Consider the following 18,761-nt stretch of genomic DNA (forward strand, 5'->3'; position numbering starts at 1 on the left):
GTATGGTGTACGTTAATAAGTTTCCTCGCAAAAAATGCTCTTTCGCTCTTTTCAACATCTGTAAATTTTCTTCTCACTTCTCTATCCATCTTTATCAATTTCATAACTACTTTTCACCGATATGCCGAAAAATAAATTTACAAAAATCAATTAACGGTGGTTAACTTATCTTAAAGATTTCAGATTCAGATTTCAGATTCAGATTTCAGATTCAGATTTCAGATTCAGATTTCAGATTCAGACTTCAGATTCAGATTTCAGATTCAGATTTCAGATTCAGATTTCAGATTCAGATTTCAGATTCAGATTTCAGATTCAGATTTCAGATTCAGATTTCAGATTCAGATTTCAGATTCAGATTTCAGATTTCAGATTTCAGATTCAGATTTCAGATTCAGATTTCAGATTCAGATTTCAGATTCAGATTTCAGATTCAGATTTCAGATTTCAGATTCAGATTTCAGATTCAGATTTCAGATTTAGATTTCAGATTCAGATTTCAGATTCAGATTTCAGATTCAGATTTCAGATTCAGATTTCAGATTCAGATTTCAGATTCAGATTTCAGATTCAGATTTCAGATTCAGATTTCAGATTCAGATTTCAGATTCAGATTTCAGTTTCAGATTTCAGATTTCAGATTCAGATTCAGATTTCAGATTCAGATTTCAGATTCAGATTTCAGATTCAGATTTCAGATTCAGATTTCAGATTCAGATTTCAGATTCAGATTTCAGATTCAGATTTCAGATTCAGATTTCAGATTCAGATTTCAGATTCAGATTTCAGATTCAGAATTCAGAATTCAGATTTCAGAATTCAGATTTCAGATTTCAGATTTCAGATTCAAATTTCAGATTCAGATTCAGATTTCAGATTCAGATTTCAGATTCAGATTTCAGATTCAGATTTCAGATTCAGATTTCAGATTCAGATTTCAGATTCAGATTTCAGATTCAGATTTCAGATTCAGATTTCAGATTCAGATTTCAGATTCAGATTTCAGATTCAGATTTCAGATTCAGATTTCAGATTCAGATTTCAGATTCAGATTTCAGATTCAGATTTCAGATTCAGATTTCAGATTCAGATTTCAGATTCAGATTTCAGATTCAGATTTCAGATTCAGATTTCAGATTCAGATTTCAGATTCAGATTTCAGATTCAGATTTCAGATTCAGGTTTCAGATTCAGATTTCAGATTCAGATTTCAGATTCAGATTTCAGATTCAGATTTCAAATATAGATTTCAATTTTATGTACGAGAAGTTGGGAGTGTTTCACCATTTCTTATGAAATTAAACAATCGATAGTTATAAAACTTTTTTCTTGTCTCTTCCTCCCCAGGTTCGATTCCAAGTGCACCGGAAAACATAACCGTCACGTTCCTTACGCCAACTTCGGTTCGCGTTTCATGGCAAACTTCGATCGACGCACACACGATGCCAGTGGAAAAGTATGACGTCACCTACAAGCCCACGGACGCGAGGTAAGAATGCATGCGAATCGGCCGGCCTGCCTGCGATTGATAAATTCGTTCCGTTTACCTAGGCCTGTTTGTTTACCTGTAAATTGCTGATTCAACCGTTAGTGTACTGGATGCTTCTATAGGGTAGAATCGATTGCAAATGCTCAGCTACAAATGTCATGATGCATTTTACGTTTTAAATTTTTTTGAAAGAATGTCAGTTATGCAACCCATCTGAATCATATATGCATTTTTGAGCTTGAAGATTTTTAGTGAAGTGTAGATGTGTACAGTTAATTGTAAAGTTTTTATTTGAATCCAATAATTGAAACAATTATTCCTTACCATACCAGAGACAAGGCAAAATTTCATGGATGGTAAAAATCTATATAAAATCGAATTGAAATCAATCACATCAATCGAATAGAAGCCTTTTCAACACATATCAAATTTAAATCCGTCCATAAAATAACATTATCTTGAAATATTCTAATTTAAAAGGACATTATGTACTTTCACCGATGAGGCCGATAAACTAATAAGCATTAGACTGAGTCGATTTGGGATCATTTTTGAATTTCTTAAACCCTGGGGTCTAAAAAGCTTCGTCTAGCTCCAAAACTCATCCATGATTTTTTGCAGAATTTTCAAGTAACGTTTACATGAGTAAATTTGAACTTTTATGTTTGTATGGGAAAATTGAATATTCTGTACTGAAAAATCAACATCATTTTTGTTTCTCCTGTGGAGCCAAGCCAGCTGATGGTTTTTGTGCCAATTTATAAATTTCTTAAAAGAAATTTTCCGTTGAACAAATTTTTTGAAGACCGTAACTTCGTATCTTATAAGACAAAAAAGTTATTAGCTGTTCAACAGGTGTATGTCTTTTCGCACTGATGAACAATAAATTCAATTGACATCACTGCTGGGTGCCTAGCGAGGTATTGCGAGTCTACTTTTCTTGCAATACTTTGCGAGGCTCCAGCAGTGATGTCATTTGAATTTATTGTTTATCAATGCCAAAAGACATACACCTGTTGAACAGCTAATAACTTTTTTGTCCTATAAGATACGAAGTTACGGTCTTCAAAAAATTTGTTCAGCGGAAAATTTCTTTTAAGAAATTTATAAATTGGCACAAAAACCATCAGCTGGCTTGGCTCCACAGGAGAAACAAAAATGATGTTGATTTTTCAGTACAAAATATTCAATTTTCCCATACAAACATAAAAGTTCAAATTTACTCATATAAACGTTACTTGAAAATTCTGCAAAAAGTCATGGATGAGTTTTGGAGCAAGACGAAGCTTTTTAGACCCCAGGGTTTAAGAAATTCAACAGCTGTTCAACAGCTAATAACTTTTTTTTGTAATAAGATACGACATTACGGTCTTCGATAAAGTTGTTCAGCAGAAAATTTCCTTTAAAAAATTTATAAATTGGCACAAAAACCATCAACTGGCTCGGCTCCACAGAAGAAACAAAAACGATGTTGATTTTTTAGTACAAAATATTCAATTTTTCCATACAAACATAAAAGTTCAAATTTACTCATATAAACGTTACTTAAAAATTCTGCAAAAAATCGTGAATGCGTTTTGAACCAAGACGAAGCTTTTCAGACCCCAGGGTTTGAGAAATCCAAAAATGACCCCAAATCGACTCAGTCTAATAAGCATACACAACCTTATGTAAAACCTCAAAAGTGAACTGTAAAAATTCACCCGATAAAAAATACTTCAGACAACCATTTAGGATGTTACAAACCTAGTTCATTATGTTTTCTGTTGAAATAAAGAGTAAAAAACATATACATATTTACACCCAGGTTGCAATTTAATGCCGTTCGGAGCTAACTAAATGCACTGAAAAGTGCGTTGCGACAAAGATGATAGGATTGCTTTCCCGTCATTGGCATAAGAACTCGAGCTCTCGGGCAAAAGTATTTATATTGTGAATTCAAATAAAATTTTTAGAAACGTCGCTGGTGAACTGGCAACAAAACACAGACTTCCGACGATCTAGTACTTCACTTTTCTTTGTCGGAAGTCGGAAGTCCGGACTTCCGAAGTAAAATTTAGTGCTGGCGCTGTTATACAAACATTCAGTCGGAACATAAAAAACGTTTTATGGGATTTTTATCCTATTGGACAATTCATCCCAAAAACAAAAAAAAAATTGCCTTCGTTGATACTTACGGTTTTCGCAACAATCAGCAGAGGAAATCTGCCACTCCGTCGGCTAAACCAATACAGTTTGTTTTGGTTCCGCATGCTTTGAGTCAATTCGGTACAATGTTTACATCATCAAACTGTGAAGCTAAACTCACTCACCAGTGTTGCCGGATATTTTGAGTGGTTAGCTCAGAATATCACACGAAAATGAGAAAACTAATAAGTGAGGATATCACTTCAATGAATAATGTAAATAGCTATCGCTTATGTTAAAAGTAGTTATTTAAGGACTTCACAAACAAAACGAATAAACTCTATTCCACCACCAAAATCTGCGTTTTCAACAGGTTATGGGCCCAGATACGTCTGGATTAACCTCAAACCTTCCTTCACTGCATAGCACCAGGCTCCTGTCGATGACGTTAAGTTGACCACGAAATAAGATTCTTGAAATGGATCCGAGTTTGCGTATCTGCGGTATACCATCGCCATATCGGTCATAACCTCACTTCGTTCAGTCCGAGTCTCGTTCTTTTTCATGGCTGCGGTGGTCTTTCGGAAAAAAGCAGTTTCCTTTTGGCCCTTAAGCTTGCTGACGATTCGGAACTGCACTTCCTCATCATCAGCGGCTACGTAAGCCAGCGTTGAGTATCTTCTCCTGTTCGCTGACTGCGTTTCTAGGCCGGTTCGGGATTGACGGAATCTTGATCATCATCGTCATCTTCGTCGTTGCTACCGTTGAAGTCGCTCTCGTTTCGCACCATACGCTGATGGGCACCAGAATCGCGAATCTTGCAATGACTCTGGTGGCTGATAACCTCAGCGTGCGATCGTACAACATATCTTGAGTGTTGTGTTCTGGTAACCCCAGAAAAGCATCCTATTGTGGCTAACAAAGCCCTCTCTCGGTGGCTCCGAGAATAAGCCAGACTTCGATCGGCAGCACTCGTCCTAAATACTGCAATAATCAAGAAATGGTTGAAATCACTGGCAACTAACCGTCGCCTGAACCACCTCCTCCGCAGCAGCCGGAACAGCTTCCAAACATCGAAGACAAGCTCGCGCATGCTAACCACAGCGCAGCTAAGAAGCACGAGAACGATTTTCTCGACTTGCAGCTTTACAGACTCTCGTCCAGATGCGTCAACTCTTTGGCCTTTCCTGGAAGCCGGAGGGCAACCTTCAGCAGCATGAGTCCAATCTGGCTCTGGAAAGTTACAGAAATTGCTGGCAACTAACCGTCGCCCAAAACACCTTCTCCAAAGCCGCAGAAAAATCGTACTGCAGGCTTGGATCAGCTTTCGCGTGGCTACAGCGTAGCTCCTCATCACAAGAGTAACCCTCTCGGCAAGCAGCTTTTTCCAACCTCCAATCTCGGCTAACACTCCATCTGGAGCATTCGGACCTGACCAATCCTGAGTACAGATCCCGAGAGTCCTCTTGCCGGCCGTCGGAAATGAAGCCACGTTGCTAACCGCAGCGTAACTCGTGACGGCATCGAGAGTGACCCTTTCGAAACCCGACTTTCTGGTTTCGAACTCCAGTGGCACCTTCTGGCTGACCTGAAGCATCTCGTGGCCTCTGCGCTGACGATCCTCTGCGCTGGTTGTTTTCTGCGATTGGATCAGCTCATAAATGCTGACCACAGCGCACAACCACAGCACGAGTGTAACCCTCTCGGCTATCAGCTCCACCCAATGTTTCCGGGGTGGACTAACCGACCTTCGCGCTGAACAATTTCGGTTGCGGATCTTGGGGCTCCTCCCGTCCGTCGGTCGTGACCTCACGCTTGCTAACCGCAACGTGGCTCGTGACGGCATCGAGAGTAATCCTCTCAATCCGCGAACCTCCCCGGGCACTGGCGGTACCTCCTGGCTGGCCGTGGACTCGTCTAGGCGCTGGCTGGTTCTCCATCAGCTGGCTGGCCCTTTTCTTCTCACTTAACACTAACACAAAGCATCTAGTATCTTCTCACTAACACAAAGCATCCAGTATCTGGAAGAGACGCGAACCCATCAGCGGATGAAGCATCTGGAGGTAAGGATAAGGAGCAGTCAGTTTTCTTTGAGACACATCTCTACTGAGGATCAACCAGCTGATGTGTTCACGAGGACGTTATCAAGGGCGAGGCACGCGAAGCTGTTCAGCATTCTCAATCTGTGAATTGCCGCCTTACAAACGCACGCACAGCATTCATCAAGCCGATCAATTCATTCATTTATTGTCCCCATCCTTCTTTATCTTGTAATGGGATGGGGAGGGACATACAACGTTTTTATTTTGTTTCCTTCAGTCATATGCAATCACGGAGAAAAAAGTATAGTATTTCCAACAATAATCCACTTATATTCAATCATATGTATATCTGATTGCTTCTCGGCCAACTATAATCATAAAAATTTCAACAATACATATAATAGACAATCTGGTTGATTTCTTACATTCAACAATGTATATTATACATTCAACTATAGTTGTCTGATTAATTTTGTGTATTCAACTATAAATTTAATATATTCAACTATAACGCACGATTGATGTTATACATTCAACAATTATTATAGTAGAATCAACCATAATTATATGATTGATTTAATTATGAATATGATAGATTCAACTATAATAATATACATAATTGATTCCATTATCAATATAATAGATTTAATTAGAAAAATATAATTGATTTATTAGTTATATATATGATAGATTCAATTTTATTTCTTTAATTGATTCACTAAAGTCAACTATTTTTCGGAATAATTTTATGATTATGTTTTATTTTTTATTAAATTTTTTTATTTTAGCATTTTGCATCTAGTTCGTTTTAGCCGCCATGATGCTAGAAAACCTGACCGGAAATGCCGATATCCACGTCCTGGTTCATCCACTGTTGTTCTTTTTGCATCTTGATGCATGGTTGCCCAGGAAATTTTGCGTCTTAACTAATCGGTCCCGGGAGACGTCCGTGCTTCTGCACCCGGCGAAGATTGACCTTGTGGGGGGAAAATTTACTCAATATCATGACATAAATCTATCATACGCTGACTTACCATAATGCTAGTTTCCTGTGGGATCCTGCTAGGATCACGTAAAAGAATGTCGAGACCCACGTCGATTTCGCGAGCAGCCAGAGTAGATGTACTTTTCCCAATTTCAGGAACTTTGCCAACGATGTCAGGAATTGCCGGCTGAGCCCTTAAAGCAGCGATACGATCGCTACAGGCAACACGTACTGGCCCCACACTTATGATTTTTTTTTGTTTTTGCTGATGAACACCATAGTATTCAAGTCACTCACAATCTATCATAACAATATCGTTTAATTTACTATATTTATAGTTCAATACCTACAATCAACCATACATTTGTAGTTGAACCTATCATATTTACAATTGAATCAATTATACCACTACAGTTGAATCTATCATATTTACAGTTGAACCAATTGTACCACTATAGTTGAATCTATTGTATTTATAGTAGATATCGTAAAGTCAATCATCAGTTTGTAGTTGAGTCTATGATGCTATGAGTCTATGCGAAAAAATCATCTTCGCGTTGATGATTGGTATAACCAGCTGAAATAATTAGAACAACTGTGGTCTTTTCTCTCCGTGCTGTGAAAGAGAGCATCCCCTTTCTTGTGAAAAAGTCGATGTTTTGTCATGCTGTGAGTTCATTGTGATGCTTGAATAGTAGACTGCCCCAAATTTGCATGAGAAATTCCAAGCTTGTAAAATGTTATGCGCTGCAGGCTTAAATTGATCCTAGGCTTAGTACAAGGTCTCATGCCAAATTTGGGACAGATCGGATCACGGGAAGGGGTCGCTCAACGAGATAAAAGTTTGTATAAGATTTTGGGACATTTTGTTCGGTAGGAACACGAAAATCCAGTTTTTCATGAATAACTTTGGTCCCCTTCGGCCGCTTTCTTTTAAAACGGTTTTTCTGAAAGCCTAAACTATGAAAAATATTTCATCCGAAGACTGCATTTCGATTTGGTTTATGATAAAAAAGTTATTAAACTTCAAAAATGGGATAACTTTTTTCAGGGTGATAGTCAATACTGTAAATGCTGCCCAAAAATGTTTGAAGCAGTGTCTCTCATTAATAGTGATGAATATCACCCTTAGAAACATAACTATTTTTTGAAGCTTAATAACTTTTTTATCATAAATCGAATCGAAATGCAGCCTTCGAATGAAATTTTTGACATAGTTTAGGCTTTAAGAAAAACCGTTTTTAAAAGAAATCGGCCGAAGGGGACCAAAGTTATTCTGGAAAACTGGATTTTCGTGTTCCTCGCTGTCGAGAATCTCGTCGGGTGCGGACCGGTTTTGTCTCGTGTGGTGCGCTTTCTGTAAAAAGTAAATGTTAAATCGCGGAAGATGTTTGAGTGTTCAAATGAAAGGTGAACACCAATTGAAACATAAGGATTGGAAGCTTTACCTAATCGACGAGGTTGTGAAAAATAAAAGATTTAAAGAGTTGTATCCGTGCGATTAGACGCATCTTGAAAAGAAGAAATCAATCGAAAAAGGCGCAGTCAACAGAGGTCATTTTGATTGCATTCTTTGAATCCGAAACCGAGCCTAGAAAAGTAGAAAAGACATAGTTTAGCGCGCGAGTGCATAAGATTATGGGGAGGTTGTGGTAGACAAAAAAAGAATTATGACTAGGTAATGAAAAACAAAGGTTTAGGATACAGCAAAATTTCAAAATGCAAGCGAGTGCTTAATAGCATCGTAGTCAGACGGCATGGGGTGTGACGCGTAAGCATAATTGTTGCCACGGTAACGGGCGGCAATCGTGAAGAAATGTTGTACAAAATCAGCGCTTGCTTAGATGCACTTTTGGCAATTATTAATAATGGCTAACCGGGTGATCGCTTGAGTCGGTCGTTCGGGTAAGGTGATGATTTCTGAAGTGATGAATTTGAAAAGTAGAATCTGAAAGAAAATGAGAAGGTTCAACAAAAGTGGAGTGGAGGGGAAGGGAAGGATATAAGAGCTGGCTCAAGAAAGTGAGAAAAAATGTCATCGCGCTCGACCGGGTGTTACTGCAAGTTTTTATGAGTGCGAGAAGTGGTTGTTAATGGGATTTACAGAAAGAATCGCGCAATGGAAAAGTGAAAATTTCAGAAAGTCTAAAAGTTCTAGTTCTTCGAGAAGTTTAAAAAATTGGCTAAAATTAGCGGTCGAGATATTATATTTTGAGTGAATTACAATGCGTAGCAAGAGTTTGAAAATTTAACTGGGTCGAAGAATGTGAAAATTTTCGCTGAATGGAAGGGAAGGCTAAGGTCGCAATTAACGACGCCATGAAAAGAGCGAATAGGAAAATTCAAAGTATATGCAGGAAAAAGCTCTGAGAAAATATGGTTTGGTGTGATGTGGATAAAGGGAGCGCGTTGGTCGCTAGTGTGTAGATTTAGTGAGGGACGCAAAAAAGAAAAAAAATATTCCGAATAAAGTGACTCGAAGCCTATAAAAGTTCGTGAATTGAGAATTATCATCCTCTGGTTTCATATTTTCATATTTGAGCCGCTGAGAGTGCGTACCTATAGTGGCTACAGTGAGGTGTGAGTTGTCTAGCGGATCTTTGTTCGGATTCCAGTATCGGCAATAAGTTTTGGGTTTAAGTCCCATTAACTGCCGATGGGTAAGATGCGTGTACTTTTACAACTGTATTAAATTGAACGTTCAATCAGCTGCCAGTTGGCCAGGTATATACACGGGTGCCGGAATACCTGTAGTAAATATATAACAGAGAAAATGTTATATATTTTAAACTGATTGTGTTCCTGATTGACACGTTCTTCCAAAATATATTTTCACGAACACTTAATACACTCATTTCAGTACAGTTCACACGAAGCCATGGTGTCGGGTATAGTGTACGTTACATAAAAGATTTGCTGATCAGTATCTAAATAATGCATGTGTGCACATACTTTGATAAAACTGCGGTGAATCCGTGCACCCATGGTGGATTTCCAACATACATACATACAAAACTGGATTTTCGTGTTCCTCCCGAACTAAATGTCACAAAATCCCATACAAACTTTAGGCTCGTTGAGCGACCCCTCTCCTTGATCCGATCTGTCCCAAATTTGGCATGAGACCTTGTATTAGGCCTAGGTTTAATTTAAGCATGCAGCGCATAACTTTTTCAAATGTCGGTTCATTTGGGGCACTCTATTGAATAAGCGATTTAGCACATTTTTCTTGCTTTAAGTCAAACTTGCAAAAGTAAAAAATTTCTAAAATGTTTAAAAAAATTCAGCCATTTTCAACATTTTTTTTTTTAATTTGACAGTTGCCTCAAAAATCGTTGGCTGCAACTTTGTAAAAGACAGTTTAGCTCTATTTGCGCTTTAAAAAGTTTTTATATGTAAATAATGAAAAAATGACACTCCCTTATAGTTGATTTAAGATAATTGAAGCGCATGGTTTGATGAGATTTTTTGTTGTTGACATTATTTTTCTACCTTTTATACAATCTTCGTAATTAATTTTGTCCCGATCAAATTTCGTTCTGGACCACTGTGCATTGGGATGAGGGAGGGGTCTCAAATAATCATTAGAACATTGCTTGTACCTGAATACCCTCGCACGCCAAATTTGGTTCCATTTGCTTAACTAGTTTTTGAGTTATGTAAAAAAATATAAAAGAGGCCTCTTCTCCCCTTTCTACTGGAAAGACGAAGGGGTCCCAAATAATAAAAAAATATATTTCGTATCCAAGTATCTTCCCATGCCAAGTTTGCTACCATTTGCTTGACCTGTTCTCGAGTTATGCAAACATTTGTCTTTTGTTTGAAAGAGTTTTGAGTCACTTACCTAAAATGGAAAAGTTTTTTAAACCATACTCAAAAAGTATATTTAGACTACAATGAGCTAAGTATATTTAAAAAAAAACAAAGCTAAGTAAGTTTTCAAATTACTGTGTCTTCCATGGTCGGATGAGCTCAGGCAGATTTAAACTTCAAGTTATCTATTTTCAAGAATTTTAGAAAACAGATTACAAGTTTCCTAAAAACTTGCAATTAGCAACCTGTTTCGTTTGGTTAAAAATTGATCCATATTCTTATCTGCCTAAATATATATTTTTTTTTTTTAAACTGAAAATTCAAATAAAAAAAAATCATTTTTCAATTTGAAACCCAATAAGGGTTAAATTTAAGGATCAGATTCTGGGATGTTGACGTCTTGAACATAATTCCTTTGCTAGACCAAATATTTTCCTATCTCACTGATAGGTAATTGAATAACTTTTATGAAAGAAAATTTCAAATTTTCCCTTGTAATGTAGGTAAAATATTCAGAAGACAGTCTAGATCTGAAACTCTTCGTTTCGGCGTAAACAAGTTTGATTCCCTGTTTAAGTTGAAGGAGACTTGATCCTTTTTTAAAGGAGACTTGATTCTTTAAGGGGGGAGTAGGGTCTAACCGGTAAAAAAAACCCCATTTTCACGAATTTTTTTTAAAGCTATCGTTCGAACAAATGTATTCAAATTTTTTGCATTGTACAAAGCATTGTTAAAAGAACATTTGGTAATTTTTTCGTAGAAAAATATTGAAAAATGAGCCGGTGACGGAGCACTTTCGAGGATGCCTTTTAGAAAACAGGATTTGCGGTGGACACTGAATCTCAGCACAGAATCATCTGAAGCCAAAAAATCAGAGCAAAATATTTTTGATAGATGTTTTTGTGGGCCCCAACGGTTTTATTTAACATTGAAAAAAAATTTATGAAATTTTTGTGGCTGTTTGAAGTAAAAACTACGATTTTTCACGAAAAAATCCACCATTTTTTGTCTGTAAAATCTCCCCAAACTAAAAAATAAAAAAATAAAAAAAGAAAATCGTTGGGGTTTGGTATTTTATATGTAGAAAATATGTTCCAAATTTGAAAATAATCGATGAAGTAGTTTTCAAATGATGATGTCCACTGACTTTAAAAATGTGCTTTCGAGAAAAACGCGTTTGAAGTTTCTACTGCCGAATTCTTACAGTATTAGATAAGAGGAGATAAAGGCCTATAATTTCTACAGTTTTGCTTCGATTGACTTGAAAATTTGACACAACATTCTTGAAATGTTTTACAATAAGAAAATAAAAAAATTAAAAAAAAACGATTTTTGAAAGTGTTAGACCCTTCTCCTCCCTTAAGCGAGGTGCCCTAAGCTTCATATAAAATTTCTATAGATAAAGATAAAAATTCTATTGACTTTTTTGGCCATATTAGTTTTCGTTTTACCGTTCATGAGTGTCAGACAAAAAGAATTCTAAAATTTTGTCTACTGCCCTATATTCAATGCGTACTTGAAGGCGCATTTTTCAAATTTTCACATCAAATTCAGATAAAAGCACTTTTTTGAGTTTTTTTTATCAGGAAACTATTGGAAAAGTATGAGTCATTGGATAAATACTAATAATTTCATGGTAAGCAATGATCAACATCCATTCAGTAGAATTTTCATTTTTTTGGACTCGAGGGATCAAGTGAACGCACAACAAACATTATGAAAAGCTTTTTCTTAAAAAAATAGAGTTTACTATTGCTATGAAAATCTGGCTTTGAGAAGTTCTTATTATACTCTAACTATTGACATCTTTAACCCTTTACTGCATAGTGTTGTTTTAAAACAACACTAATCAAAATCCAAATATCTCGGAAACGCGTGGATATTTTTGAGTGATGTGTTCACAAAAAATATTCTAGAGATTAAAAGAAATTAGCTCATGGTATATTTATAACGATATTTTAATGTATGTGTGAGATATCGAACAAAGTATGCGGAAAAATTGCAAAAATGAAATTTATTTATTTTTTTGAAAAAAGTAGTTTTTGGAAAATCGCTGTTATTTCTTCAGATTCGCAAATTCTAACATTTTTTTTAATCTCAATCAATCACAAACACCTTCCGGCACCCAATACACAAGATTTTGAAGAAATCGGCAAAACCGTATTGAAATTAACTAAGAATTTCAAAAAATATTTTTCAACTTTGATGGACCATAACTTTTATAATACTCAAAATAACAACTTCATACCTATTGAGTTTTCTTATTCGAATTGAAATGATATTATTTCACTGAATCAATAACTGCAATTCTCATTTAAAAAAAGTCATGCATTAAAGGGTTAAAAAAATATTTTATTATAATTTTTACGCGTGAGAAATATTTTAAAATGATGAGAAAAGATCTGAAAGTCACATTTTGTTAGATTTTTCAAACAAAGTGCGATAATAATTTTGGAGATAACAGGTTTGTTGTTTTGTTCTACTTGACAAATTTTTCTAGAACATTTGATCTATAAAAGACATTCCAGTTTCGATATTTAGCTGAGGAATGATGGTTTTGAAAACGAATACAGGCTATCCTTTCCGGTATCAAAATTGTGGGTGATGTTGTTTTTTTTTGCTTAGAATCACTTTCTAAGACAAAATTTTTACTCGCCTTCAAACGCCGCCATTTGTAAACTTTAGCTGCTACACTGGGAAAATAAAACTTCCGGTAAACTGTCACCAGGCCTTGATTCCCGTTGAGAATATTTTCTTGCTGAGGAATGTATCGCTGAATTTGTATCGCAAATGCATCATCCTTCTCTCCGGGGGGTGGTAAACTGTTTCGGCTGGCAGCAGCTGCTGTTGCAACAATTTGCTCGAAAACTTCCACCGAGATGGACGACACCAGCATCGTCAAAATTCAAACATCCGAAACTGTTATTATTCCCATGAGTTCCGGGAACGCGCTGGAAGAAGTTTAATACGACTGTCCCCCAGTTGCTGTATGTCATGAAAAATTTAAAAGTTTTCCGCCCGTTTGGACATGGTTGGGCCAGCAATGTTCTGCAATGTAACTTTCGACTCAGGAGGATGCTTTTAAATGTTTTTTTTTTCAGATTCCTGTTTTGAAAAGCATGAACAAGATATAAGCTACCCAATTAAAGTCTGTATTGAGTAAAGAGATGTCAAGCCGTGAATTTCTCTTCCTGTTTAATGATAATGATAAATAAACGATGATATATTTATTGGTGGTACATGAGTGACCTAAATAATTTTCGACCTAACAAAGTTACTGTAAGTTCAAAATGTTTCTGTTGTAATTTCAGGCCACAGAGAGCAAACGTGACAACCATTTTTAAATGCCTTCTTTGGCTCATTTTGAGTTGGGGGGTCAGGAAAAATGTTAAAGTGGATTTTTGTCATGGTGTTCACTGTGGTTTCATGACTAGAATTATTTTTTCGGAGGGTATCCTCGTGTCAGAAGCCCCAGGTTATCAATCCAACCTTGTATGGTGTGAACTATAATCGATGCACCCAAGCATGCAAAAACTGAATTCAAAAATTGTTAAAAAGATTTGACGATCGCCATTGAAGCAGAAGCGAATCGTAATTCCATCTAACGCCAGTAAATTGTCGTAAAAATCGTTACTCGAAGTCGTATTAAATGGTTTAAATCGGATATGATAAATAGTCCGCCATGTTTGCAGATTTTGAAGACGATTTCGTTCCTTTTTTTTCTCCCGCGTGGGTCAAAAGAGAGAACAGCTTTGTTGTTCTCTTTGCGACCAGCAGTGCAACCAGATTGCTAAAAATCAGATGGTGTATTTGCAAGATTTGCCCAATGACAGAGGCAGCAAATATTGTCGCTGGCAACAGTTCGCTGGCGTTGAGAGAAAAAACGTGTGCTCTCTTGAATTCTTTCAGTATGTATGAATATGGTGTCGAAATCGTATACTCTTATCGCTTTAGCCAGAAGTTGAAAATTTGTATGTATATTGCCTCCACTTTGGTAGGTAAATGCTGTTTTTTCGTGTTTCATACGATCATTTTATAATGTATATGAAACGTATAACAAAGTTGTTTAGAAATATACCTACAAAAATGTTTGCTGGGTTTGTAATTACTTTCCAAAGTCTACTCATAACAGTTAAACATATATCTATTGATTAAAAACCATTTTTCGTTCGTTCACTATCAATCGTCCTCGAATATAAAATTTTTTATGATTGCTCACAGAAGCCGGTCACTCTCTTCGCAATCAACTCACATGGTTTCTAGTTCTATTAGTTTGAACCTTTCTCAAAACCTACCTTTCCTTTTCCGTTCTCTTGATTAACGACCTTTTATCGATTTCCCATTAGCAAACACAACCCATATTCCTTCAAACCATAACCTCACATACTACCTAGTTGGAAACAGCAGTTCATCAGGAGTTTCCATCCATTTGATTGGCTGCCTCCGGTCGGACTGTTGTTGTATGCAAATTATTAATATCCGTATGTACACTATCCGATAAGATTCTGCCATGGTGATAAGCTCGAGCGACACTCGGTTCGATTGAATGATGTTGTTGTTGATGATGATGATGTTGTTATCATTGGTTGAACGAATGGTTTGAAACTGGGTAATACTAGCGGGAAATTTCATTCACAATGTGTCGATACCATCATTAAATGTTTCACCAGCTTTATGGTTTAGCAAAAAGATTAATCAACCCAAGTAACCATAAGCATTAAGCCATAACCCTTAATCAGCATTAAATCAACATTTCTAATGCAAGTTAGCAATATATCAACATTCATAATGCTTTTTAGTTTTATATAAACATTATTAATGCATAGAAGCAATAAAAAAAACTAGCACTAATGATAGCGCGATATGCACATTAGACTGAGTCGATTTGGGGTCATGTTTGAATTTCTCAAACCCTGGGGTCTTAAAAGCTTCGTTTTGGTCTAAAACTCATCTATGATTTTCTGCAGAATTTTAAGTAACGTTTACGAAGTTTGAAGTTTGTATGGGAAAATAGAATATTTTGTACTGAAAAACCAACATCATTTTTGTTTATTCTGTGGAACCGAGCTTGCTGATGGTTTTTGTGATAATTTATAAATTCCTTCAAGGAAATTTTCCGCTGCACAACTTTGTCGAATATCATTACTTCGTATCTTTTTAGACAAAAAAGTTATTAGATCTTTAATAGGGCTATGTCTTTTTGGATTGACAGACCAGAAATTCAATTGACACTACTGCTTGTGCACCACGAAGTATGGAAAAAAAAATGATCTTGCAATACCTCGCTAGGCACCCAGCAGTGGTATCAATTGAATTTATTTTTTATCAATGCAAAAATACATACCCCTGTTAAAAAACTAATAACTTTTTTGTCTAAAAAGATACGAAGTAATGATATTCGACAAAGTTGTGCAGCGGAAAATTTCGTTGAAGGAATTTATAAAATAGCACAAAAACCATTAGCAGACTCGGTTCCACAGAAGAAACAAAAATGCTGTTGATTTTTCAGTACAAAATATTCAATTTTCCCATACAAAACTAAAACTTCAAATTTACTCATGTAAACGTTACTTAAAATTCTGCAAAAAATCATGGATGAGTTTTAGACCAAAACGAAGCTTTTAAGACCCCAGGGTTTGAGAAATTCAAAAATGACCCCAAATCGACTCAGTCTAATGCACATACAGAGCTATTATTTATATAAAATTAACAAGGATTAAGAATGTAGCACTAAAACTTCCTGTTAGTGCTTATATAAAGCTTTTATAAAGCTTTAAATCTTAAGTAAAACCCGAACAGTACTTGAAGTACGGGTTTTTTTCGCCTACCTTATCAGCATCAAGAGTGGTCGAAATGGTAAAGGCGCAAGGAAAGATAAATGCTGCTGCGGGATCCTCGGTTCGAGACTCATCAAAGGTAATTCATAATTTAATTATAATCACTTCTCATTTCATAGAACCTTACATTAAGCAGGCATAATCCTTCATTCAGCAGGTTGAACTGATCTTAGTTTTTAATTTTGGTTCATTTTAATTAATCAAAGAATAATTTCCCATTTTAAATTTCCGTTTCACATGAATTATGATTAATCTATTAAATAATTTAAAGGTGTTCTAAGTTAAATCTATGTTTTCGACCGTGAGATTGATGTTTTGTAGTAGTTTTGGCTATTTTCCGGTCTAGACAAGAACAACGGACAGATAATTTCCCTGAGAAAGACCACCAAAAATGGTCGAAACATCAGGCATTTCAAAAGCTAAGGTGTTTTTAGTATGCATTGTTAAAGCCTTTATACGGCTGACGAAAAATGACGTTTTGATGGTGCTCTAATTAAGCATTTGTAATGCTTATTAAAGGTTTTGTTGTGATATTTGACATTTAATCAGCCCGCTATTTCGCCTTTTTAGCATTAATTCTGCATTATATAAGCATATACATAGTGCAAAACAAGCGTTAATTCAGAGTTTTATTGGGAATATAGTACATATTTCTTAAGGGCTATGTTTAAGTGCTTATGGTTACTTGGGAAAAAAGTTTTGTTATTCTGTTTTGACAATAATATGAACTAAGATTATTGGTAATTGTGAGTAATGTGCAGGAATATATGTATGAGATATTAGATATGAGAAATGAGAAACGAGAAATGAGAAATGAGAAATAAGAAATGAGAAATGAGAAATGAGAAATGAGAAATGAGAAATGAGAAATGAGAAATGAGAAATGAGAAATGAGAAATGAGAAATGAGAAATGAGAAATGAGAAATGAGAAATGAGAAATGAGAAATGAGAAATGAGAAATGAGAAATGAGAAATGAGAAATGAGAAATGAGAAATGAGAAATGAGAAATGAGAAATGAGAAATGAGAAATGAGAAATGAGAAATGAGAAATGAGAAATGAGAAATGAGAAATGAGAAATGAGAAATGAGAAATGAGAAATGAGAAATGAGAAATGAGAAATGAGAAATGAGAAATGAGAAATGAGAAATGAGAAATGAGATATTAGAAAAGAGAAATGAGAAATGAGAAATGAGATATGAGATATGAGATATGAGATATGAGAAATGAGAAATGAGAAATGAGAAATGAGAAATGAGAAATGAGAAATGAGAAATGAGAAATGAGAAATGAGAAATGAGAAATGAGAAATGAGAAATGAGAAATGAGAAATGAGAAATGAGAAATGCGAAATGAGAAATGAGAAATGAGAAATGAGAAATGAGAAATGAGAAATGAGAAATGATAAATGAGAAATGAGAAATGAGAAATGAGAAATGAGAAATGAGAAATGAGAAATGAGAAATGAGAAATGAGAAATGAGAAATGAGAAATGAGAAATGAGAAATGAGAAATCAGAAATGAGAAATGAGAAATGAGAAATGAGAAATGAGAAATGAGAAATGAGAAATGAGAAATGAGAAATGAGAAATGAGAAATGAGAAATCAGAAATGAGAAATGAAAAATGAGAAATGAGAAATGAGAAATGAGAAATGAGAAATGAGAAATGTTAAATGAGAAATGAGAAATGGGAAATGAGAAATGAGAAATGAGAAATGAGAAATGAGAAATGAGAAATGAGAAATGAGAAGTGAGAAATGAGAAATGAGAAATGAGAAATGAGAAATGAGAAATGAGAAATGAGAAATGAGAAATGAGAAATGAGAAATGAGAAATGAGAAATGAGAAATGAGAAATGAGAAATGAGAAATGAGAAATGAGAAATGAGAAATGAGAAATGAGAAATGAGAAATGAGAAATGAGAAATGAGAAATGAGAAATGAGAAATGAGAAATGAGAAATGAGAAATGAGAAATGAGAAATGAGAAATGAGAAATTAGAAATGAGAAATGAGAAATGAGAAATGAAAATGAGAAATGAGAAATAAGAAATGAGAAATGAGAAATGAGAAATGAGAAATGAGAAATGAGAAATGAGATATAAGATATGAGAAATGAGAAATGAGAAATGAGAAATGAGAAATGAGAAATAAGAAATGAGAAATGAGAAATGAGAAATGAGAAATGAGAAATGAGAAATGAGAAATGAGAAATGAGAAATGAGAAATGAGAAATGAGAAGTGAGAAATGAGAAATGAGAAATGAGAAATGAGAAATGAGAAATGAGAAATGAGAAATGAGAAATGAGAAATGAGAAATAAGAAATGAGAAATGAGATATGAGATTAAAGCTATAAGATTTAGGATATGAGAAATGAGATATGAGATATGAGATATGAGATATGAGATATAAGATATGAGATATGAGAAATGAGATATGAGATATGAGATATGAGATATGAGATATGA

The 18,761-nt window shown here is 35.3% G+C and overlaps 1 protein-coding gene across 2 annotated transcripts in view; it reads left to right on the plus strand.

Annotated features, from left to right (window-relative positions):
* LOC129756948 (uncharacterized) overlaps nt 1-18,761 on the plus strand; it is a 608,072-nt gene that overhangs the window by 353,013 nt on the left and 236,298 nt on the right. For both annotated transcript variants that reach the window (XM_055754020.1, XM_055754021.1), the window contains exon 4: nt 1,348-1,489. In XM_055754020.1, the coding sequence (XP_055609995.1) occupies nt 1,348-1,489 (142 nt within the window). The remainder of the gene's footprint in view (nt 1-1,347; nt 1,490-18,761) is intronic.

This window comes from Uranotaenia lowii, chromosome 3, assembly GCF_029784155.1.
Source record: "Uranotaenia lowii strain MFRU-FL chromosome 3, ASM2978415v1, whole genome shotgun sequence".
NCBI lineage: Eukaryota > Metazoa > Arthropoda > Insecta > Diptera > Culicidae > Uranotaenia > Uranotaenia lowii.